The 27,022-nt window shown below is 34.3% G+C and overlaps 3 protein-coding genes across 4 annotated transcripts; 1 reads left to right on the top strand and 2 right to left on the bottom strand.

Moving 5' to 3' along the window:
• Window positions 1-1,735: 1,735 nt before the first annotated feature.
• LOC101891094 (larval cuticle protein F1) lies at window positions 1,736-17,259 on the bottom strand. 2 transcript variants are annotated; one of them, XM_059126382.1, is made up of 2 exons: window positions 17,120-17,259; window positions 1,736-2,337 (listed from the first exon to the last, which is right to left on the bottom strand). In XM_059126382.1, exons 1-2 carry the CDS (start codon window positions 17,120-17,122, stop codon window positions 1,960-1,962), a joined length of 381 nt encoding a protein of 126 aa, XP_058982365.1. In that variant the 5' UTR covers window positions 17,123-17,259; the 3' UTR covers window positions 1,736-1,959. The 2 variants fall into 2 exon arrangements, with proteins under 2 accessions (XP_058982365.1, XP_005175774.2); XM_005175717.4 differs by lacking the exon at window positions 17,120-17,259 and adding an exon at window positions 2,442-2,592.
• LOC101895109 (insulin-like growth factor-binding protein complex acid labile subunit) lies at window positions 17,115-19,047 on the bottom strand. Its single transcript, XM_005190823.4, has one exon. It carries the CDS (start codon window positions 18,981-18,983, stop codon window positions 17,298-17,300), a length of 1,686 nt encoding a protein of 561 aa, XP_005190880.2. The 5' UTR covers window positions 18,984-19,047; the 3' UTR covers window positions 17,115-17,297.
• Window positions 19,048-25,865: 6,818 nt separating this feature from the next.
• LOC101894452 (cuticle protein 16.5) lies at window positions 25,866-26,295 on the top strand. The gene has a single exon (XM_005189061.4). The coding sequence runs from the start codon at window positions 25,914-25,916 to the stop codon at window positions 26,220-26,222; it is 309 nt and encodes a 102-aa protein (XP_005189118.2). The 5' UTR covers window positions 25,866-25,913; the 3' UTR covers window positions 26,223-26,295.
• Window positions 26,296-27,022: the final 727 nt, after the last annotated feature.

Raw genomic sequence — 27,022 nt, forward strand, 5'->3', positions numbered from 1 at the left:
TTTTACAATAATTTTTTTATGGACTCCTAAATACTCAATTGTGTTTTTTTAAAGGAATTTTTCAAGATGCAAAGACCCCCTTGGACGCAATCGTATATATATAATTAAGGTCCCATAGGATTTAATTGTGGTTTTTCAGATGGTAAAAGCGTAACATCAAAAATACTTTTGCTAATACTAGCAGTGTCACAATCGAGGACTTTTCAGGAAATATTTCAGACTGCAGAAGAATTACAATCGCCGAAGATCTACGAATGATAAAAAGGAAGTCCTTGGAAAATATTTTTAAGTATCATCTAATATTGATCAGAATGTTGTAGAATTTTTTCCCCAGGAATTCCATAAAACATTTCATTTTTATTTATATATTTATTTTAACAAGAAACGAATATTTAACAAGAAGTCCTTAAAAATCCACGAATACTGGCCAGGAAGTCTATAAATGCTAACCAAGAAATGAAAATATTTAAAAATATTTACGATTATTGGCCAGGAAAGCCAAAGAATGTGGCCCAGGGTATCATTGAAAGATTTTTGTTCGGAAAGTCCTTTAAAAATATTTCTTAAATATCCACAAACATTGGTTAGAAAGTCATTGAAAAATAGTTTTCAAAATCAACGGACATTGGTCAGAAAGTTTTTGAAAAATTTTTTTCAAAATATACGGACATTTGCCAAAAAGTCCCTGATAAGTTTTGTTTGATTTTTTTTTTAAATCCACAAGCATTGGTCAGGAAGTCCTTGAAAAATACTTTAAAAAAACCACGAACATTGGCCAAGAATTCATTAAAAAATGTTGCCCTGAAGCCCTTAAAAATTTTTGTAAAAATCCAGGAATCCTTAAAAAATATTTTAAAAACTCCACGGTTCTTTGGGAAATATTTAAAAAAATCCACGGATGGTTGAATAATATTTAAAAAAAAAAAAACACGGATTGTCAGAAAATATTTTAAACAATCCACGAATCCTTGAAAATTAGATTTAAAAATCCAAGAATCATTGAAAAATAGATTTAAAAATCCAAGAATCATTGAAAAAATTTTTAAATAATCCACGAATCCTTGAAAAATATTTAAAAAAAACCACGGATTGTTAGAAAATATTTCAAACAATCCACGAATCCTTGAAAATTAAATTTAAAAATCCAAGAATCATTGAAAAATATTTTAAAAAATCCACGAATCCTTGAAAAATATTTTTAAACATCCACGAATAATTGAAAATAATTTAAAAAAGTCAAAGAAACCCTAAAGAAAATTTAGAACAAAATCACCAACAAAATTTAAAAATCCACCGTAATCGAATAATATTTTTAAAACTCTAAGATTTTTGTCAAGAAAGTCCTTGAAGATATTGTAAGAAACGTAAATATTAAGCATTTAAAAAAAGCATGAATATTGGGAAGAAGTTACATAAAAAATATTTCCGAAAGTCCTATATTCTTGGCCAGAAAATCCTTGAAATAATTTGAAAAATGCTCAAATGGTGAAAAACATTAAAAAAATATTTAAAAAAAATCCAAGACCAGAAACTCCGTAAAAATTAAACAAAATCGTTGTAAAGCATTAAAAAATTAATAAATTACAAAACTTGGGCTGATATATAGAATGGAAACTCTCAATGTAATGTTGGTGGTAGTAAGGCCAGGGAATTTCCACAGCCTTATAAGACTTTTAAGCATTTTTTAAATTTTCAAAATGTAATTTTTTTTTTAATTAAAGAAAATTTTGATATGTACATTTTTCTAATTGTTTTTGTTTTATTTGTATTCATTTAAGTTGTGGATGATAAAAAAAATCTATTCTTAAACTAAGTTGAAATACAGCAATTTTCATTCAAAAACAAATTTCAAATTGCCCAATTCTAACAACAAAAAAAGAAAATATTAAAAGCAGGATGGTAAGTAATCACATAATGTCCGTTTCAATTTGGGTCCAGCCAAAGAAGTTCTAATTCAACTTAGAATACTGTGGTGTAAGCTGCGGGAGCATAGCCAGCGGTATAGGCAGCGGCATAGGGAGCGGCGTAGGCAGCGGCATAGGGAGCAGCATAGGCAGCGGTGTAGGGAGCAGCATAGGCAGCGGTGGCAACTGGAGCGGTGTAGGCGGCAGCAACGGGAGCGGTGTAGGCGGCAGCAACGGGAGCGGTGTAGGCAGCAGCGGCAACGGGGGCGGTGTAGGCAGCAGCTACAACAGGAGCGGCAGCAATACCATTATAGTTGCGGGCAATGTACTGGGAGCTGGTGGCAGTTACAACACCGGTGGGCACGGCAGCAGCAACCACAGCAGGTTTGGCATAGGCAGAGCATACCAAGGCGAAAAGAGCAATGAAAACGGACTGTAAAAAGAGCAGAAGGATAAGGTATTTAGTTAGTTACTGTAATCAACATATTTAAAATTTTTTAAATTTTTTTAAAATTAAATTTAGGATTTCAATATTACCAATTTGAACATTTTGAAATTTGTTTTTTGATGTTTTGATGAAGTCAACTTCTGTTTAACTATATTCAATACCCGAACAAGCTTAGGTTTATATAGTACCTCTCTTCTTCACCTCAACACAATTGCATAAAGAATATAACCTGGCTGCTACCAATATTAATTCGTTTTTGTTTTTTATTGAAGATGTCCGCCAAAAAATTTTAATTTCATTTTCAATTTATTATTTTTTTATGTAGATCCCAAAACACTTTTGCTGGCTGCCAGATATGAGTTTTTTCCTCACACCTCCCATTCCCCTTGGCTCTACACACCACAACCACAACTACAGCCAGTAAATGTTCTATAAACCCTATTTGTGGTGTTGTTTCAGCCATTTGACAAAAATGGCTTTGAAACACTACGTTTATCTACTGCCAAGTAGTTGCGGCGAGACAATGCAGCAGTTTTTTGGTCAAAAACGTAAAAATCTACATTCGCAAAAATTCTGCTACCAAAAGTGTAGCATTCGCCACAGACAAAAGGTAGGCGGAACGAAAGATAGACAGACAAACAGACCGACTGGCTAAAGTATAAATGAATTTTAGCATTTGTTTTTTTTTATTTTTTTATTTTGTTTAAGAAGGTTTTGAACATAGTTGAAATGCAGCCCACGTACACAACCGCCTAGTAGGTGGGGGCGAAGGCAATGCTATCCAACGGCCGACTAAGCACATGTCTACCGCCCCACAAACAAATTATTGATTTATTATTTGTTGTATGTTCATTTGATGGCGGATTAGATTTAGTGTTTACAAATAGATTTTCGTGTTACAAATTGCGTTAACACTTGGCCGAATGGAGATACAAGTTTGGAACATTGTTGCAAATTTCAACAATGGCAGGATATGTTGGGATTTTTGGAATTCATTGGAAGTTCTGGTGTGGGAAAGATATGTAATTGGCTGATAAAGTTTATCCGCTTCTTAATTAAAAAAAAAAAAAAAAAATATATATATATATATATATATATATATATATATATATATATATATATATATATATATATATATATATATATATATATATATATAATACAAAAATATAAAAAAACAAGTAAGCCAAAGCTATAGTCGTGCGGGGCCGACTATGTGATACCCTGCAACACTACAATATATTTTACGCCTCCTTATGTCCAAATCCGTTTTAGAAGATTTCGCTTTTGAAATTATGTCACGGATCCCTGCCCAGATATTAACCTTAGCATATTGACCAGGGATATTTGCCCAATATTTACGCACTCCGTCATGCTGTTAGTTGTTGTGGTCCATTATTATAATCCAATGTTTATCCAAAATGCTAGAATTCTTCCCTGTCCCTAACTCTCTTCTCAGGCGTGTCGATTGGCTTCTGATGAGGTAATCGTTTCTGTTTTGGTTCATTTGAACCCCTAAATATTTTTCGATAATTTCCAAAAGCAAGAGGCCCCTCTGTATCTCTAAATTTAGCCTCATCTATATGATTCTCTACTATGTTTACTATACTATGTTTGGCCATATTCGTCAAGGAAATCAGCATAGGAAGCCAGAAGTTCGTCTTTTGTGTATTTTGAATATCACCTGTAAAAAATGCTTGTATTTTTCCACACAAAAGTGGTGGTCCATTCTACCCGCTGTCCTAACCTCTAACTTCGTGCGAAATTTCGTATCCTTTGGTTTCTATTTGTGACCTTTAAACAGCTGCAAAACCAGGAACATTCTTAGTTGTTGGTCCATTTCTACCCCTAAATATATTGCGGACATCTTTGAAAACAATAGGCCTAGCCCTTCCGAGCCTAACCCTACCCTTGTGAAAAATTTCGTGTGGATCGGACGATAATTGCAAATTGTATAGAATAACTCCAACCTGTGATGTAAGGTGAAAAAATATTACAAAATGTACTCCTCAATATTATAAGTCAAAATGAAAAAATCGCATGCGACAAAAATTATGAAAAAAATAAAATAATGTCACAAAATACTACAAAATCTATATTAACATCATTATTGACATATTTTTATGCGATTTTTTAGATTTTATACTTTTATGCCAAGAGGGCATTTTAAATTGACAAAATTTGTCAAAATCGGTCCAGCCATTCATGAGCTATAGGCATTCTAGCTAACATCCTCTTCCTTTGTATATAAACATTGTATATTTTTCGCTATATATATATATATATATATATATATATATATATATATATATATATATATATATATCCGATATATTTACTATCGGTATTTACGTAACGGTCAGAATTGACCTCTTCGTCTATTTGTGATATTGCCAGAATTAAAAATAATCGCGGTTTAATGGAAAATTTGACTTTTATTGGAAGGCTTCTGCCCAGCCTCAAGTTCTATCGCCATGCTAACTTCCGTGTTGATTGGTCTATAATTGTGACCTGTAGAGCAACTGCAAATCAGGAAATTTTTTAGTTTTTGGTCCATTTCAACTCCTAAATTTTTGCGATCATCTCCAAAAGAAATAGGGTTCTATTCTGGTCTTAACCCCACCTCCATTTTCAATTTCGTGAGGATCGGGCCATAATTGCGACCTGTAAAGTGATTACAAATTAACATGGACAGACGGACAGACGGACGGATATACATAGCTAGATCGACTCAGTTCGGCGAGATAGGAAGATCCATATATACTTTCCTATGTGGGAAACCAATATTTCGTGGTGTTACATAATTCTTGGCCTAATCAAACTTATAATACCCCAACACATAGTGTTGTAGGGTATAACTAGCAAGTGTCCGCTATCTTCACACGTCCCAACAGTTCGTTTTAGGCTTTTTATACCCTACAACACTATGTGTTGGGGGTATTATAAGTTTGATTGGGCCAAAAATTATGTAACACCACGAAATATTGATTTCCCACATAGGAAAGTATATATGGATCTTCCTAGCTCGCCGAGCTGAGTCGATCTAGCTATGTATGTCCGTCCGTCCGTCTGTCCGTCTGTCCGTCTGTCCATGTTAATTTGTAATCACTCTACAGGTCGCAATTATGTCCCGATCTTCACGAAATTTGGAATGGAGGTCGGGGTTGGGCCAGAATAGAACCCTATTTCTTTTCGAGATGATCGCCAAATGTTTAGGGGTTGAAATGGACCAAATACTGAAAAAATGTCGGATTTTGCAGTAGCTATACAGGTCGCAATTATAGACCAATCTACGCGGAATTTCGCATGTAGCTAGAGTTTAGGACGGGGAAGAAGCCTACCAATTTGGGTGGTCATCGGATAATATTTAGCGGGTAAAATAGACCATATATTTTGTGCTGAAAAAATTCAACATTTTTCATTAAACCGCGAATATTTTAAATCCCGGCGAAATCACAAAGCCATGACAAGGTTACTTCTGACCTTTACATTGATGTTAACATCCAACAAATCGGATATATAGCAAAATATGTGCGATATATATATTTATCAAAGAAGATATGCTTGAAAGATCTCTTATATGTCGAGAACGGCTGAACTGATTTCGACAGTTCTCTTTAATTCAGAATGGCCTCTTGGCAGGAAAGAAAAAACGTCTAAAAAAATCGCATAAAAATATCTCTCTAAAGATGAAAATATTGATTTTGTAAAATTTTCTCATATTTTTTCAATTTTGTCATATTTTTGGCATATTTTCATTTTGAATTAAACATTTGGTAATATTTCTACAGCTAACAAAACTAAGTAGTTAGGATATCAGTATATCATATACAGATCGCATTTATGGCCCGAACTTTACGAAATTTTGCATGGGGATAAGATGAGGGTCAGAATAGAAGCCTACTCTTTTTGGAGATGATCGCCATATATTTAGGGGTTGAAATGGACCAAAAAACTGCAAAATTGTCGGCAGGTCGTAATTATCGCCCAATCCTCACGCACATTTGAATGGGGGTTACCGGACATTGCAAAAGCCAAGCAGTTTTGGATGGCCATCCAAAAATATTCAATGTGTGAAGGAGTTTGCCAACTTTTGTAGACAAAATACGAAAATGTCCATTCCAGTGACTTTTTGAAGAATTCAAAAATACAGGAAAGACGCACTTCTGACTATTTCGTTAACGAATATAGTCAAATGGCTGTATCTCATATAGATGCGTTTCAGTCAAAAACCAATAACATATGTTAATCTTTTGCCACTTCTAAGAAATTATAGGTCTTTGGGAAATATTGGTTCCAGATCTAGGAAGACCATGTACGTGCAACATCTACCAATAAATTGGAAATGAGCAAATTAGCTTAAGTTGTTATTATTCGAAAATTATAGAACGAAACCTGATGGTTTTCTTTTATTATTTGTCACAATATCTTGAGGAATTCATTCGAGTATCTCGCCTATATAAACTGTATCACTTATTACAGTGTTGTAGGGTATTCAACGGTCGGCCCCGCTCGACTGTAGCCTTTGCTTACTTGTTAATACTCAAAATGTGTTTTTTTCGGTTTGACATTTTTTTTTTTTTTTTTTTTTTTTTTTGTCAAAATGTTCAATTTTCAGATTTGCAAGGTATTATAAATTATTTAATTTTTAGCTTGTACGCTAAGAGAACTAGGATCATGTTTACCTTTTGCACCTCAAAGTCTTCAAAATCTTTCATACTGAAGTTTACCCAGGAGGATATTACAAAATTATTGCACAACCCACATCCAATGCAAAATTTAGTTCAATTTAGTACTTTTCAAACAACGATTGTACGCCATTAAAACCCACTTCCAAAATTGCAACTTCAGATACCAAATATGACCTTAATATCAAATTTCCGGATTTCAGGTCAATAATTTCATCCATTACCAAATTTCGTACCATTCAGTACATTTACAGTACGCATGTCCAAAACCAACTCGTACTCTCAACCACATACAACTAGAGTGACCACTATTTCTATTCCTTCACTCAATATAGAACGCATTTTTATACAATTACAAGAACATTATAGTTGCGGGACAAGAACAGAGACTTCAATGTCATTTTCGGAATTCCAGCTCTTTCCCTTTACCCGATACCAAATGTAGTACCATTTGGTAATTTTCGTACAACTATAGTACACATATCGAAAACCACTACCATATCTCAATTCCACGTACCAACGAAGACCTCAATATAATATTTCGAAATTCCAGCTGTATCCGATCAATACCCAATCTAGTACCATTTAGTACTTTTTGTACAAATATGGGTCGCATTTTCGTACAATTATGTATAATACACACTTTCTACACATCCGTACAACAACAGACACCTCAATGTCATATCTCGGGAATCCGGCTATATCCCTTACCCAATACAAAATTTAGTACCATTTAGTACAAATATAGGACGCATTTTCGGACAATTATAATACATATTTTCAAAACCACCTCCATATATCCATCCCAGATACCAAGAGAGACCTCAACAATATATTTCGGGACTCCAGTTCTATCCATACATCCAGTTAAGTACTAGGGAGTACTTTTCGTACAATGATAGTACAATTTTCCAAAACCACCACCATATCTTAATAATAGATACCAACAGAGCCTTTGACATTATATTTCGGGATTCCAGCTATATCCCTTAATCGAAACCCAATTTAGTACTATTTAGTACTTTTCGAACAATTATAGTATGCATATCAAAAATCAGATCCTTCTCACAACCACAGACTACAACAATGACATCAACCGAAACCCAATTTATTACTATTTAGTACTTTTCGAACAATTATAGTATGCATATCCAAAATCAGATCAGATCTCACATCGACAGACTACAGCAAAGACATCAATATTAAAATTCACTTATTACCAAATTTAGTACTTTTCGTACAATTGTAATACACACTCCCAAAATTTGGTAAATTTTGTACAGTCCTAACACTCAGTACACATTTCAAAAACCACTCCTTACATCAACCCCATTTCCATGAATTGATTCCCACACCATATTTAAAGATTTTACCAAATGGTACAAAATTTAGTACATTTAAGTACTATTAAGTATACGTATTTTTTGAATTTCGAAAAACTCTTTCGTTTGTCAATTCTACACAATATTAGAGACTCTCACTTCAAATTTCAGATTTCCAGCACTGTTCCTTGTCCTTATACCAAAGTTAATACTATTTAGTACTTTTCTTACTTTTTAGTACGTATTTTCAAATCCCCTTCCCCATATCAGCCAAACCGCATTAGGATAAAATTTTATCCTAAATTTTAGACTATCAACTTACAAATATCAGCCCTTATACAAATACCAAATTTAGTACCATTTAGTACTTTTTAGTACGAATTTCTAAAACCAACTCCAAACCTCCACCCTTCATACCAACAGCAATCCTATTGTAAAATTTTAGATTTTAAGCACAATATGTTCACTCAATACCAAATTGTACCAAATATAGTACTATTTAGAATTTTTCTGCACTTGCAGTACATTTTTCCAATACCACCTCTTTATCGCAAACCCACAACCAACAGGGACCCCAATACAAAATTTCAAAATGCCAGTTTCATCCGTTCACTCTAAATCAAATTTTCCAAAATTAATGCGATTTAGTACAGTTCGCACGCATTTTCAAAACACATGTCAAACTAATTTGCCAACCTTGTTTCTCATACCAAATTTCAGTTTTTTTATCCCTTCACATAATACCAAATGGTACCATTTTAGAAGTTTAGTACCATTTAAGTAGTTTTCGTAACCTCTAAGTTCGAGTTCCCATAGATCTTTTGGTACATATATCCTGTATTCAATTTTCAGTATATTTTAGCATTTTTAGTATATTTTAGTACTTTTTATACCCCACGCACAAGACTGACCTTCGGATAAGATTTCAAGATCCTAGCTACAGCCGTTTCGTCTGGGCGTCGATTCTCAGTCAATCTGTCAGATATTTCATTCCAATTTTTTATACCCTACACCACAAGGTGGTCAGGATATTATGTCTTTGTGCATTTGTTTGTAACAGGCAAAAGCAAATGAGATAGACCCATAGTTCCTTTTGATGATCTGCATAGAATCACTTTCTCAGTTGATTTATGCATGTCAGTCCGTCCATCCGTCCGTCCGTCTGTCCATGTATTCTTGTGAACAAAATGCAGGTCACATTTATTATCCGATTGAGATGAAATTTTGCAAACAACATTTGTTTGGCCCAAGGACGAACCCTATTGAAATTGGAGATAATTGGTAAAAATTTAGATATAGCTCCCATAAATATCTTCGTCCGATTTGCCTTTTATTGTGCACCAAACGTGTAATATCAGCCTGAATAGTATGGAATTTTGCACATACAACCAAATTAGTCCTGAAAATAAGTATGCCAAATTTTATCGAAATCGGTTCAGATATAGCTCTAGCTCCCATATATATTGTTCATCCGATTTGTTATTTTTGTAGGCCGCAGCCGTAAAATGCACTTTGTAACTACAATATTTGGGGAAATATATCAAATGCAGCTCAGAAATACCTTTGCTAAATTTTATCGAGATCGGTTCAGATTTGGATATAGCTCCCATATATAACTTCGTCCGATTTACCATTTATTGTGCACCAAACGTCTAATATTTGTCCAAATGGGATGGAATTTGGCACATACGACCGAATTTTGTCTAGAAGGTAGTATGCCAAATTTGGTGAAGATCGGTTCAGATATAGTTATAGCTCCCATATATATTGTTCATCCGATTTATTGTATTTGTTACCCACATCCGTAATATGCACTCCGTAACAACTATATTCAGGGAAATATATCAAATACAGCTCAGAAATATCTTTGCCAAATTTTATCGCGATCGGTTCAGGTTTGGGTTTAGCTTCCATATATATCTTTATCTGATTTCAAATTAATTTTGCACCAAATGAACAATACAAGTCCGAATTGGTGTAGGGTATCATAAAATCGGCCCCGCCCGACTTTAGGACTTTCTTTACTGGTTTATATTTAGAAGAAGATTGTACATGTTTTGCTATGTATCCGATATCTCGCCAAACACCATTAACGTAAGGGTCAGAAGTGACCTTTTCGTGTATTACGGTTTTTGATTGTTACTTATAGAGCGACTGCAAAATCAATAAAATTTTTGGTTTTTTTTTTTTCCATTTCAACCACTTAATATTTTCGATCATCTCCAAGCAATAGGCTTCTATTCTGATCCCAACCTTAACTCCATGCAAAATTTCTTGGGGACCGGACCATGGACATGAACATGGACAAGCGAATGGAAAGGCATACATAGCTAGATCGACTCAACTCGGCGAGCTAGGAAGGGTCTGTGACCAATATTTCAAAATGTTACAAACTTTTTGGTCCAATTAATCTTATAATACTCCCAACACACAATGTTGCATGAATAAATACTGGATGAAGATTTGATAAAAATATTATTATATTCAATGTTTGATTTAACTCGGACAATTGGGTTCCGGAAGGAGTGAACAGGAAACCTTTAAATTTTTACAACGTACATAAAAATCAAACATTGTTAGGACCTTTTTTATGTCTGTTTCCTTCTATGAAAATTTCAAATAATGCACAATTTTTCGCCAAATATCATATCCTATAACCCCAAAATGTTGAAACAATTAAATTTTAATTATTTTATATTTTCAGGGGGAATATGTTTTTATGCAAAATAATTATAATCACTTTATTATACACAAATGTATTATTTGCACATAACTGTATAATTAAAACCATTACGGGCAGCGACAATGTTATCCACTGTTATATATCGGACAGATACAAAGTCATACACACACACACACACACACTCATTGTGCATACATATTTTCGATGAACTCTTACCATCTTCTATATCTATAAAAGAGGAAAATGTTTGTATGTTTGTTTGTTTGTTTGTTTGTAATTTATGGACTCGAAAACCGCTGAATAGATTTTCCTGAAAATTTACATATATACTGCAACATCGCCTGAAAGTAACATAGGCTATATACATTTTTGAATTTCCACTTGGAACTGGAGATATAGCATCGGAATCGGAGGTACCTCCCAAAAATTTAGATTTTATATGCACATATCTATTGATTGGTTGAAGATACAAATTTAGAATGCGTAACGGAATTTGGAACAAAAATAAATTTGCCAAATTATATTGTAATCGGTTCAGATTTGGATATAGCTCCCATATATATTTTCGACCGATTTCGTTCATTTGATGCCTCAAACACAATATGAATGTTCGATTCCAATGAAATTTGGAATGTGTGACGGGATTTAATCCGAAAATAAATTTGTCAAATTATATTGAAATCGGTTCAGATTTGGATATAGCTCCCATATATATTTTCGGCCGATTTCAAGCATTTGATGCACCAAATACGCTATGTATCCCCAATTTCAATGAAATTTGAAACGTGTGATAGATTTTATCTAAAAAATTGATTTCCCAAATTATATTGAAATCGGTTCAGATTTGGATATAGCTCCCATATACATTTTCGGCCGATTTCATGTATTTTGGTGGACCAAACACGACATGTATTTCCAATTGTAATGAAATTTAAAATAAGCAACGGAATTGGGAGCCAAAATGAATTTGTCAAATTAAATTGAAATCGGTTCAGATTTGGATATAGCTCCCATATATATTTTCGACCGATTTCATGTTTTTGATGCACCAAACACGCTATGTATCTCTAATTTCAATGAAATTTGGAATGTGTAGCGGAAATTAAAACAAATATACATTTGTCAAATTATATTAAAATCGGTTCAGATTTGGATATAGCTCTCATATATATTTTCGACCGATTTCATGTATTTTATGCACCATACACGATATGTATGTTCGATTCCAAAGAAATTTGGAATATGTAACGGGATTTTGATTATGAGTGGCTAAATTTGGTACAAAAATAAATTTGACAAATTATATTCAAATACGCTCAGATGTGATTATAGCTCCCAAATATATACTCAGCCGATTTCACATATTTGATGCACCCAAAGCGAGAGGGACAAAATCTGGCACCAGCAAAAATTGCCAAATTATATTGAAATCAGTTGGGGTTTGGATATAGCTAACATATATATTTCGGCCGATTTCATACATATTATGCACCAAACACGATATATATGACCGATTCCAATGAAATTCAGAATGTGTGGTGGAATTTGGTTATAATAATAAATGTGATAAATTAATTGGAAATTAGTTAAGATTTGGATATAGCTCCCATATATATATTCTCGGCCGATTTCACATATTTGACGCACCAATTTCAATGAATTATGAAAGGTGTGGCGGAGTTTGGTGTAAAAGTAATTTTTTTAAAATTATATTTAAATCGGATCAGATTGGGATATGATTTTAATAAGAACCATTGACCCACAACGCCTTAGGCTAACACTAAAAAACAACACAACAATTTATTAGAAATACGCTTATTACGGCGAAGTATGTTGCTATCTCGAATTCACTAATTGCAATAGAAATGCCACTCAACTTCAAAAGATTGCAGTTTACTGCACGCTTGGTATTTGCTATGAAATAAATAAATCCAAAGGACAAACCCTTCGTGTATGCATGTCATGTTACTGCTTTTGTAATGATTTTGTTTATTAACGCATTAAATTAGTGCAATATTTTTTTTTAATTTTTAAATTTATTTTTCTTTATCCAACATATATTCGTAAATAAAATTTTGAATGCATATAAAATCAAAAGGGGTAGCGAAGCGCACCGGGTTCAGCTAGTAAATTATAAAGGATTATACTGCTGAATACGAAACAAAAATTATTATTACTAAATAAAACATGCAAAATTTTAATGAATCCGTTATGAAGCAAATTAACGCCAATAACTGAACGCAACGAAATAAACCAAATAATATACAATTCTTTTTTTGCCAGAAAATGATTAGAAACGCTGAATTATGAAAAACATGGTGATAATTGGAAATCTAATGGTATTTGTGCCCGATGAAATAATGAGATAATAATTAAATTTGTATTGAGACTATCTAAACGTCTAAACAATTACAAGTTCCCATAAACACCAGTGGTATTTCTTGTGGACTTTCTAAGGAAATCTGAAATTGAGAATCACTTTTTGAGCTACAACAACGAGAAGAGAGAGCAATTTTGATAGTTGATGTACTAGGAGCCTAATCTTATTAATTTTCTCAGTAAGCCTATCCATCATCAGTTGATTTTTCAATTTTTTGTTTTTCAAGGAATTAGATTTTAACGGAAATATTTCAAGGAATTAGATTTTAATGGAAATATGTTTCAAGGTCTAGAATTTTGAATAGGAAAAATTTGAAGGATCGTGGATTTTCAAAACAATTTTCGAGGCCAAAAATTGTTAATTTTAAATAAGTAAAAAAAATTGAAAATAATTTTTTCCAGGCTAAGAATCGTGGTTTTAAATAAAAACAAGTAAATAAGATGTAAGTTCGGCCTGACCGAACTTTGAATACCCTCCACCATTTGGAACAAATTTGGAAATTCTCAAAAACAAAAAAATCCGTTAAAAATTCTGTTAAAATCTTAAAAATACCGAATGTAGCTATTATAATAGGGTCTATACAACGACATGAACCTTCGTAGGTAACATTTGTCATAAGCCATTACAATATTCAAATACGAAACTTAAAAAAATCGGTTATAATGTCGATAAAATCAAAATACCGAATATCGGGGGGGGGGGGGGGGGGGGTGGGCTATTGTTATATGGGGGCTATACAAAGACGTGGACCTGTACAGACAAATTCTGTCGTAGGCTGTAGTATCCATTACGAATTTCAAATATCAAATTTGAAACAATTCTGGTGAAAAATGTCCCTAAAATCATTAAAATACCGAATATAGGGAGATACCGTTATATGCGGGCTTTACAAAGAGGTGGATTTGCACAGACAATTTTCTGTCTTTGGCTGTAGAATCCATTACGAACTATAAATACCAAATTTGAAACAATTCCGGCGAATAAATTCCCTAAAATCATCAAAATACCTAATATTGGGAGGTATCATTATATGGGGGCTATACAAAGACGTGGACCTGCACAGACAATTTTCTGTCATAGGCTGTAGTATTCATCACGAATTTTTAATACTAAATTTGAAATAATTCTGGTGAAAAATGTCCATAAAATCATTAAAATACCGAATATCGGGAAGTACTGTTATATGGGAGCTATACGAAGACGTGGACCTGCGCATACAATTTTCTGTCTTCGGCTGTACTATTCATTATGGACTTCAAATACCAAATTTCAAACCATTCCGGTGAATAATGTCGCTACAATCATCAAAACAACGAATATCGTGAGGTACCGTTATATGGGTGCTATACCAATTCGTGAACCTACATGGCCCATTTTCAATACCAAAGGTCCTGCAGATATAACATACATTAGAGCAAAATTTTATCAATTCAATTCGTTCGGAAGCTAGAGTGATTTCCACAGACGGACGGACATCGCTAAATCGACATAGAATTTTATGCTGATCAAGAATATATATACATTGTGGGGTCTAAAATGTGTATTTCGAGGTGTTACAAACGGAATGACCAACTTAATATACCCTCCACACTATGGTGGGGGGTATAAAAATGAACCGTAGCTTTTTATACCCTACAACACTATTTCCTGATTTTGCAGTTGCCCTACAGGTCTCAGTTATAGACCGATCGACGCGGAAGTTAGCATGGGGGTAGAGCTTAGGGCAGGGCAGAAGCCTTCCAATTAAGATGGTCATCGGGTAATATTTAGTGGGTGAAATAGACCATAACATTTGGTTAAATAAAAGTCAAATTTTCCATTAAACCTCGAATATATTTAATCCATGCGAAATCACAAAAAGACGGAAAGGTCAATTCTTACCGTTACGTAGATGCCGATAGTAAATATATCGGATATATATATATATATATATATATATATATATATATATATATATATATATATATATATATATATATATATATATATATATATATATATATATACCGAAATATATACAATGTGTATGTACAAAGGAAAGGGATGTTAGCTAGAATGCTTATATCTCAAGAATGGCTGGACCGATTTCGACAAATTCAGAATGACCTCTTGGCATAAATGTATAAAATCTAAAAAATCGCATAAAAAGGAGTCAATAATGATGTTAATATAGATTTTGTAGTATTTTGTGACATTTTTTTATTTTTTCATATTTTTTACCCCATGCGCTTTTTTCAATTTGACTTATAATATTGAAGTTTACATACTTTTTTTTAATATTTTTTCAATTGCAATTATGGTCCGATCCTGAGGAAAAAATTCATATTAGGCTCAGAAGGGCTAGGCCTATTATTTTAAAAGATGTCCGTAATATATTTAGGGGTTGAAAAGGACCAACAAATAAAAATGATCCTGATTTTACATTCGTCACAAAGAGAAACCAAAGGCCACGAAATCTCACATGAAGTTAGATTTCAGGACAGCGAGTAGAATAGACCTCTACTTTTGTGTGAAAAATACCAAAAATTTCCATTTTAGCGAAACGCTGAAAATAACTTGCAGGCGAAATCCAAAATACACAAAAGACGAACTTCTAGCTTTTTATGCTGATTTCGTTGACGAATATAGCCAAATATTGCAGACAAGCAAATCATATAGGTGAGTCTAAATTTGGAGATACACAGGGGGCCTCTTAATTTTGGAGATGACCGCAAAACATTTAGGAGTGAGAATAGAGTTAAGGACAGGGAAAATTCTAACATTTTTATTGACCATTGGATTATGTTTAGCTGTAGAATGGACCACAAAAACTAACATCTCGACGGAGTGCGTAAATATTGAGGAAATGTCAAAATGAGAAGGGTAATATCTAGGCAGTGTGAAAAACTTATTTTATCAGAAATTTTTGGGTATCCGGAGGAATTTTTATACCCTCCAGCATTCTATGCATAGTTTACTAGTAAGCAGGTTAAGTTCGTAAACAGGCCATTTCGGTCCACGTTTTCTTATCGCCTCCATATAACGGTAAATCCCGATATTCGGTATTTTCATGATTTTAACGACATTATTTACCGGAATTATTTGGAATTTCGTATTTGAAGTTTGCAGTGGGTAATACAGCCTAAGACAAAAATTTTTGTACGCAGGTCCAAGTATTCGTGTAGCAGCCTATTGCAAAAATTTTTGTATGCAGGTTCAGATCTTCGTATAACCTCCATGTAACGGTACCTCCCAATATTCTGTATTTTCATGATTTTAGCGTGATTATTTACTGGAATTATTTCGAATTTCGTATTTGAAGTTCGTAAGGGGTATTGTAGCCTATGACCCAAATTTTTATATGCAGGTCCACGTCTTCGTAAAGTCTCCATATAACGGTACCTCCCGATATTCGGTTTTCTGGGTATTAAAAATTCGGCCCGGCTAAACTCAGAAAATATATTTTGTCGGATTCCATTCCTATATTCCGATTAGAGTTAAACGACCTTAACATTGCACGGTCTTATCGATTTATCTGTTCCCGTTATTTTTACATAAAAATTCTTGAAAAAATAGATATTTTTTCGCCCACACTCCTACTGCCCACATTCCTTATTCCTTGAAATTATTTTTTAATTGTCACTGCACAACAAACACACAATCACACACATATGTACAAATAATTTAATAATGCAAAGTAAAACTGCGCATTTACCATTTCGCATGCAAAATAATTACACTCCAATTTCACGTTTTAATCCAATTAGTGATGTACGGCAATTATTAATTAAATTACATATATATTTAAATTATTCTCGACGATTATCCGATGTGTTATCCTTGTTAAGTTATGTTATCCTTGAAGAGAGAGAGCCGCACGAATATGGCTACTATTATTGTTCCACATGGGTATTAACGGTGGCATTGGAATTAAAGACAATGACACCACCACGACGTTGAAAATATTTGGCCCGCTGGACACGCCAATAGTGGATGCCACCCAGGATACACACCGACCCAACCAAAATTACCAGCAGTGAGAGAATCGCGGAGAGTACCAATAGATATGTTTGCATTTGTTTGGCATGTTCACTCATCGCATCCAGGGATTGTTTCATGGAATTTTGAAAATGTTTGGAATCGGCCAAGTCGTGTTCGGCTTTGAGTAGTTCCTCGTTTTTGTTCGACAGGCAGGTGACATCACGTATGTGGGTCTGTTCTTGGGGACTGTCATCGTGTTCAATGTGCAGCTTTGTAAAATCACCCAATTGGGGCTTAATCAACAGCCAATGCAAGTAGCTACAATTGAAGCGATTCCTGGATATGCCCAATTCCATAAGGGAAGGAAAGGCCTTGGCAAAGCTGTATTTTCCATGGATTTCCGTCAAGTTATTGGCATCCACAAAAAATGAACGCAACTTGTCATTGGCCGGTACAAACATATCCAAATTCAATTCCGTCAAATTGTTGTAGGCCAAGTCCAGTGATTCTAAATTACCGAGTTTGGCAAACATACCAAAGGCAAGTTTTGAAATTCCCGTCGCTCTCAAGTTGAGCATGGTGAGATGTTTCAGATTTTGAAAAGTGGAAATATTGGGATTTCCCACCGGATTATAGGAGATATCCAGTTCGATTAGTTGGGTTAGCGAAACAATGCTGTTGATATCCTTTAGCTGGTTCTGTTTCAAAAGCAACGTATTGACATCCTGGCCATTCCATACCTCCACCTGAGTTATGGAATTGTTGTTGGCCGATATATAGGAGGTGCCATTAACTGACAATCGACTCAAACGATTTGAATCCAAATCCAAACGTTTTGTAATTGTTTTGTTCGTCAACTGGAAATCCGTCAATTCATTGAAGGCCAATATCAACATTTCAGGTCCATAGGAATTTTGAAATATCTGAGGATCGAACTGCTTCAGGCGGTTATGGGCCACATTTAATTCTCTGATGTGGCGCAGGCCATGGAACACCTCTGCCTTTAGCTCTTCCAATTGGTTGTAATCCAAATACACAGCATCCATATAGGCATTATCCAAAAATAGATCCGTGGGTATTGAGGTCAAGGCATTATGCGACAATATCACCTTATTCATATTTCCCAGCCCCCGAAAAGCCAACGACCCCAGGGTATGTATCCTATTGTGGCTCAGATCAAGACGCATCAAATTATGGGCCCCCACAAACACCGATGTGTTAATTTTCTCTATTAAATTATAACTTAAATTCAGGGTGTTCAGCATGCTGGCCGAGGTGAAGGTATTACGCGACAAATCCCCAATTTCGGTATGCGAAACATCCAAGTTCTTCAAACTGCTAAACACATCGAACAGCTTGGCCGGAATATCCAACAGCACCGAATTGTAGAATTTCATAAAATTGGTTTGATTCGCCCGATAATATGGTGTTATTTTGATATTTTGCGAATGCGTAACCTGAAACCCCGACACGGTACAGAACTTTTCCATGCCACCGATTTTATCATTGTACTCGTCACACTTCAACACCACATCCTCGGCCAGGCAAAAGGATGGCAACACCAAGAGCAGCAATGCAACTGCTCGCCTTAAACGCATTATAATTTTAACCGCAACAAGTTTGAATCCGTCCGTTTTTCTTTTGCAACTAAAACAAGAATTTGAATTAATTCCATCTCCAATGCACAAGGAAGTAGTTTCATATTTATTTTTTGCAAGAGCATATTCTTAGGACTTTATCTATTGTTTTTTCTTTTGTTTCAATGTGTGTGTGTGCTCGCAGCTGATAAATTCTGCAATAAATATAATTTCTTTATATTTCTTTTTGTTTTGATATTTATTTTTTAAAGGAAAATAAAAAAAAAAAAAAAAAAAACAGCCAGTCAGTCATGCAATGATAAAATCCACCGACAAGTCTGTTCTTTTTATCGTAAGTAGTTCTCTGGGGTAGCCCTGAATTTGGAATTATTTACAAAAGAAGCGATAAAAGCATCTGGTTACACATAAAAATTAATAATAAATTATGAAGCTGCAGAACAAACATTTTTTTCAAGCGCTTCGCCAGGAATGGACCAATATACCGCAAAGCACCATTCGGTATATATAGGTTTCGGATAATAATTCTTAAGTTCGAACCGATCACAGCAGACCAACACATGATATTCGGAATTTTTTCTAAGCTCCTTCCACGTCAGGAAGCCTTTTTACATGTATTAACCAAGTCTTGAGGTTTTTCAGGGGTCTGCTGTGATCGGTCGGTTCGAACTTAAGAATTATTATATTTTATTATTCTACTACTATATTATCTATCTATATATCTATAAAAGAGGATAATGTTTGTATGTTTGTTTGTTTGTAATTTATGGACTCGAAAACCGCTGAACAGATTTTCCTGAAAATTTACATATATACTGCAACATCGCCTGAAAGTAACATAGGCTATATACATTTTTGAAATTCCACTTGGAAGTGGAGATATAGCATCATAATCGGAGGTACCTCTTAAAAATTTAGATTTTGTATGCACATATCTATTGAACGATTACAGATAATTTTTATATTGAAATCGGTTCAGATTTGGATATAGCTCGCATACATATTTTCGGCCGATTTTTAGCATTTGATGCACCAAACACGCTATGTATCCCAAATTTCAATGAAATTTGAAACATGTGATGGATTTTATCTAAAAAATTGATTTCCCAAATAATATTGAAATCGGTTCAGATTTGGATATAGCTTCCATATATATTTTCGACCGATTTCGATCATTTGATGCCTCAAACACGATATGAATGTTCGATTCCAATGAAATGTGGAATGTTTAACGGGATTTGATTCGAAAATAAATTTATCAAATTATATTAAAATCGGTTCAGATTTAGATATAGCTCTCATATATATCTTCAACCGATTTCGTTTATTTGATGCACCAAACACGATATGTATGTTCGATTCCAATGAAATTGGGAATGTGTGACGGGATTTTGATTAGAAAATAAATTAGTCAAATTATATTTAAATCGGTTCATATTTGGATATAGCTCCCATATATATTTTCCGCCGATTTCACATATTTGATGCACAAAACACGATACGTATTTCCGATTCCAATGAAATTCGCCATGAGTGACTAAATTTGGTACAAAAATAAATTTGACGAATTATATTCAAATTCGCTCAGATTTTATTATAGCTCCCATATATATTCTCGGCCGATTTCACATATTTGATGCACCCAAAGTGAAAGAGACGAAATCTGGCACCAGAAAAAAATTGCCAAATTATATTGAAATCGGTTGAGGTTTGGGTATAGCTATCATAAATTTCTGCCGACTTCAAATATGTTATGTACCAAACACGATATATATGACCGATTCCAATGAAATTCAGAATGTGTGGCGGAAATTGGTTACAATAATAAATGTGATAAATTATTTGGAAATTAGTTATGATTTGGATATAGCTCCCATATATATATTCTCGGCCAATTTCAATGAAATATGAAAGTTGTAGCGGAATTTGGTGTAAAAGTAAAATTTTTAAAATTATATTTAAATTGACTCAGATTGGGATATGATTTTAATAAGAAACATTGACCCACAACGCCTTAGGCTAACACTAAATAACACTAAAAAACAACACAACAGTTAATTTGAAATACGCTTATTACGGGTAAGTATGTTGCTACATTGCAATATTTTTTTTTTAATTTTTAAATTTGTTTTTTTTTTTTAACCAACATATATTCGTAAATAAAATAGCGAAGCGCTCCGGGTTCAGCTAGTATCCTATATAAGTTCAGCATTCCATTTTTAATTCATCGAAATAATAATTTTAGACCCAACAGAGTATATATATTCTTGATCAGCGTAAAGTTCTAAGAAGATTTAGCCCTGTCAGTCTGTCTGTTATAATCAGTTCGAAGATGAGCTATATCGGTCCACGGTATAGCACCGATGTAACGGTACCCCCCGATATTCGGTATATTAATGGTTTAAGCCACATTTTTCAATGATGCCTTAAGAGTACTATATCCCACGAAAGAGAATTGTCCACGATATTCCATATAACGGTACCGATATTCGGTATTTTGATGATTTTAGCCACATTTTCAACGGAATTGTCTGAAATCCACACAAGGAGTTTCTTGTAAGTACTTTATTCACTAGAAAAGAATTGTCTATATAGGTTCACGATATCGTATACCCCTCATATAAGGGTACACCCCGATATTCGGTATTTTTATGATTTCAACCAAATGTTTCAATGGAATTGTCTTAAAATACACACAAGGAGTTCTTTATGAGTACTTTACTCCTGAACGAGAATTGTATTTATCCCCTGGAAAGAAATTGTCTATATAGGTCCAAGATATCGTATATCCCCCATATAACGGTACACCCTGATATTCGGTAACGATATTCGGTGACGATTTAAGCCACATTTTTCAATGGAAGTGACTGAAATTCTACACCAGGAGTTCTTTATGAGTACTTTACCCCCTAGAAGAGGTCCACGTTTTAGTATAGCGCCCATATAACGGTACCCCCAGATATTCGCTTTAGATTTTTTTATATTTGCGACATTATTCGCCGGAATAGTTTCAAATTTCTTATATAAAGTTTTGAACCGTTACTACAGCTTACTTATTCAGGACCACGTCCTCGGATTTTTTGAAATTTTTCAAGTTTCTTCCAAATGACGAAGGGTACAAAAAGAACTTAGCTTCTTCTTTACTTGTTTTTACTACCTTAGCTGTACTATTGAACCTCATCAAAATTTTTTAAATCTCTGATGACAAAAATGGCGCTTTTGGTAAGTAAACAGGATAGTTACCAGCCACTCCTATCCATCGCCTTGGTGTAGAGACCCAGTCTGACAACTTCATATACAAAATATCTGTAAGTCTTTCTTGTAAAGAATTTCATAGAATACATACAAAGGTCGTTTATAGCCATAGAACCAGTGTGAAAATATCCTTTTTAAAAAGGTGTTATATCTACAGAATATTTAAACCATTTTAAACTTTTATTTCTCCCAGTGTTCTCTTGAAACTGAACTTTGTCAATAAAACCAACCAAATATTAATTGTGCGGAGACATGAAACATTATTCGATAGCAGCACTTCCACATTTCATTGATAACTGACCAACACAAAAGCGAATATGGATGGTTGTTTTTTTACACAATTCTACATTCAATATATATACCATACGAGTGTATGTAACATGTTCCTGTATTTCTTAGAATTTTGACTTACATTTCTTTTAATATAAAAATAAAAAATTATAAAGTGAAGTGAAAGAGTATTACTCATATTTTCAAGAGTAAAGGAATAAACAAAAATTTTCAATCAGACGCAAACACATCAATGAATGCAAAAATACTTTATTTTTTTGCTGAGAAAATGAAGAAACTTTCATTTCTTTTATCTGTGTATGAGACAAAAGACATATGCAATTTGTGGTGAATATAAAATTAATGTTTAAATGACGTCCTAGAGTAATAGATAATCGACATTCTATAATTTTATTATACTATGTGTTGGGGGTATTACAAGTTTGATTGCGCCAAAAATTATGTAGAACCTCGAAATATTGGTTTCCTACATAGGAAAGTATGTATGGATCTTCCTATCTCGCCGAGCTGAGTCGATCTAGCTATGTATGTCCTTCCCTTCGTCTTTCCATGTTAATTTGTAATTAAGCTAGAGATCGCAATTATGGCCTGATCCTCATGAAATTGAAAATGGAATTGGGCTTATTGAAATGGACCAAAAACGGAAAAAAATCTTGATTTTGCTGTTGCTGCATAGGCCACAATTATAGACCAATCGATGAATTTTGCATGGAGTTTGAGTTAAGGGCAGGACAGAAACCTATCAATTTGGATGGTCATGGGGCATTATTTAGCTGGTAAAATAAACCTTTTCTTCAAAAAAATACCAAAATTTCGAATAAAACGAAGAATATTCTTAATCTCGGCGAATCCACAAACACACATAAATGTCACTTCTGACTATTCTGTGATGCTGATAGCCAAGATATCGCCAAGATACCGATCAAAAAGAAAAGGATAACATCTGGGCAGAGTGATGATATCAAAAGGGAAATCTTTCAAATTCCATTTCAATAATTTCAATTCGATAAGAGGGCCTTTCACATATTGTAGTGTTATGGGGTTTAACAGGGTCGGTCCACACGACTATAGTCTTTTCTAACTTGTTTTTTCATACTCTCCATCATAGTATGGAGGGTAAATGAGACTTTTTAAACCCCACAAAGTATATGCAGGGTGAGAGTAAAAAAACTGCAACCAATGGTGCGAATTTTCCAAAAAAAAAGAAAAAAAGTTATTCGTGATGGAATTCAAGCGTGATTGTGTGATTTCTTTATATTTGGCTGGAAAACCACAAGTGGCTATCGTTAGAGCACTCAAGAATTTAAATGTAAATAAATCTTTTGTGTCTCATACCTTCAAAGACTTCAAAGAAGTGATGGACGATGGGAAGAAAACAGCAACATCAGCAGTAATGGCTTGTGAGCTGAACATATCGCAATATTCCATTCGGCAAATATTGAAAAATGAGCTCGTGGTAAAGCCATTGAAATTCCAAAAAGTGCAAAAACTTACACCACAATAGAAAGAAAATAGACTCAAAAGAGCTAAAAAGTTGCTTCTCTTGGCCGAAAGTGTCGAACTGCCGAATTTGGTTTTCTCCGATGAGTGAACATACGTTGCCCAGCAGTTTGTAAACAAACAAAATGATCGTGTTTACTTGCCAAAGAGGTCAGCTGAAAATGTGCACCTTCGGTTGGCAACCAGAACTCAATCGCCGGCCACGGAGATGGTGTGGGCCGCCATTACAACCGATGCTTGCTCTCCGTTCGTATTAATCGACCGTGGAATCATAATAAATGCCGAAAATGATTGCGAAAATATTCTGAAGGTTGTATTAAAGCCTTGGACACGCAAACATTTTGGCCTCTCACCTTGGACATTCCAACAGGACACAGCACCATCGCACTCAGCACGGTTACACCCAAGAATGGTTACAAAATGAGGTTCCTCACTTCATTTCCAACGTACAATGACTACCAAAATCTCCGGTTACCAATCCGTTGCACTATTGTGTCTGGAGTATTTTGGAAAGCAGGGTTGGTACTAAAAAATACCAAAGTGTCGATCACCTCAAGCAGGCGCTTCGCTGGGAATGGGCCAAAATACCGCAGAGCAACATTCGGGTAGCATGTGACGGTTTCATTGGCCGTTTGAAGGCCATAATTCGTGCCAAAAGTGACCAATTCTAACAAATCTAAACTTATTCTAAAATTTTATGCTATTTCCGACGTGATTTTATTCAATAAAATTTAAAAAAATTAAAAATTATGGCGTCTGACATTGTTGCAGTTTTTTTATCACACCCTGTAGACCCCAATATAACAGCGACTTTCTATATTCGGTGTTTTTTAAATTTTAATAGAATTTTTATTGGATTTTATTTTTTTTTTTTTTAATTTCCACATTTGTTCCAAATATTGGAGGGTATTCAAAGCTAGACCCTTCCGAACTTACAGCTTTTTTACTTCTTTGTTTTTTTTATTCAATCAGACATAAACACATCAATGAATGCAATTTTTTTTCTGAGAAATAAATACACTTTCATTTCTTTCATTTGTACATAAGACAAAAGACATCTGCAAGTCGTGGTGGATATAAACTTAATATTTTAATGACGTCTTGAAATAATAGATAATAGACATCCCATAAATCTATTTATATATGTCAATGTAGTTCAGGATATCATAGACACAGGAAATAGTTGCAATAGAACCGGAAGATTTGCAGTTATAGAATGAGATAATAATGAGTAGCTGGCGGAGTAAATGAAAAGAGATAAGAAAGATGTCTTTATTTATGGTTCTCCGAATCTTATATTTAATATAGGCAGCAGAATTTTCAGTTATAATTCACTATTGATTGGTGATTATTCACAAATTTTTCGGCGGACAAGTATTACCAACAAAAATCTTCGTTAGACTAAGACATATTCCATTTAACTATCTTGTGTCTGTGCTGAGGTTCCACTGTCGATATGGCACGTCTCTCCCCTCTATATTAAAGAAATTACGTGTTTGGCATATTTAATTACGATCAAGTTAACCATACCCAATTGTGTACTAAAAGAACCAACAAAGCCAACAGCTTTAGTGTGTAAAAGCTTCTTTATTTTGGTTGAATGGCTTATGCTTATCCATTTTTGTTGTTGGGCTTTTCTCAAGGAAATGTTTCTTTATTTTGTTGTGCTCAACTAAAATAATTTGCCTTCCATTAATTATTGTTATTTTATAGTTTAGTCAACGCTCATCCCCAAGGTTCTTTCGATTTGTAGGTCTTTTGCCAAAATCACTTGTTTTATTGCGGCAGACGAAGACACCGACACTGACTATATAATGGGCATTGGAGACCGGCAATTATCACAGTTCAATTTGTTCGCATCTTTGACAAACAACAACCAAAACAAAAATGTTCAAATTCGTCGCAATTGTCTTGATGGCCGTCTTCGCCTGTGCCGCTGCCAAACCCGGTGTTGTAGCTCCTTTGGCCTACAGTGCTCCCGTTGTTGCTGCTGCTCCCGTTGCCGCCAGTGCCGTCGTCTCGCAAGAATTCCATGGTAACTTTGCTGCTCCCTATGTGGCTTCTCCCTATGTAGCTGCTCCCTATGCTGCACCTTATGTTGCCTCCCCCTATGTAGCTGCTCCTTACACCACTTATGCTGCTGCTGCTCCTTATGTTGCTGCTCCATACACCGCCCCCTTGTTGTTGAAGAAGTAAATTGTTGAGACTGTCACCAGACCCACGATTTAAAAATACATTCCCCCCACACCCCACTTAATGACAATGGATACTCAGGAATTGATTTAGTAAATTTTTATTAACTGTTGAAAATAAAAAAAAAAAAACAAAAAATAAAATTGTTGAAAATAAGGTAAATAGAAGATTTAAATGTTTTATTTAGATGTGGCTTTTCAGAGCAAGCCTTAAGATATGCTACAGTTTTATATATTCTTTGGTAAAACTGTTATACGAATATTCATGATGGAGAAGAAAAACAAATTTCTGGGGTTATAATAGGTACAGTGTTATACAGAGGGGATGTCGATTCGGACAACTTTGAATTAATCAGGGAATATGAAATTTCTTGTCATCAAGGAAGTTATAGGGCATTTAATGCAGGATTTTTATAGAAAATATTATTTTTATAGAAACACTTACGCTTGGCTTAAAAGAAAAAAAGCATTAATTTGATATAATAATTCAAAATTATTTTGTTATTGTATGTGTTCTTGAGGAATTTATATTTTATATTTGTTTTAATTTTTATACCCTACAACACTTTGTGTTGGGGGTATTATAAGTTTGATTGGGCCAAAAATTATGTAACACCTCGAAATATTGATTTCCCACATAGGAAAGTATATATGGATCTTCCTATCTCGCCGAGCTGAGTCGATCTAGCTATGTATGTCCGTCCGTCCGTTAATTTGTAATCACTCTACAGGTCGCAATTATGGCCCGAAATTAAGGATGGAGGTGGGGATAAGGTCAGAATAGAACCCTATTTCTTTTGGAGA

This window comes from Musca domestica, unplaced genomic scaffold, assembly GCF_030504385.1.
Source record: "Musca domestica strain aabys unplaced genomic scaffold, Musca_domestica.polishedcontigs.V.1.1 38, whole genome shotgun sequence".
Taxonomy (NCBI): domain Eukaryota; kingdom Metazoa; phylum Arthropoda; class Insecta; order Diptera; family Muscidae; genus Musca; species Musca domestica.

Bases quoted from the DNA above. Each gene is read 5' to 3' on its own strand.
- LOC101894452 (XM_005189061.4), top strand. From the start codon at position 25,914: ATGTTCAAATTCGTCGCAATTGTCTTGATGGCCGTCTTCGCCTGTGCC.
- LOC101895109 (XM_005190823.4), bottom strand. From the start codon at position 18,983: ATGCGTTTAAGGCGAGCAGTTGCATTGCTGCTCTTGGTGTTGCCATCC.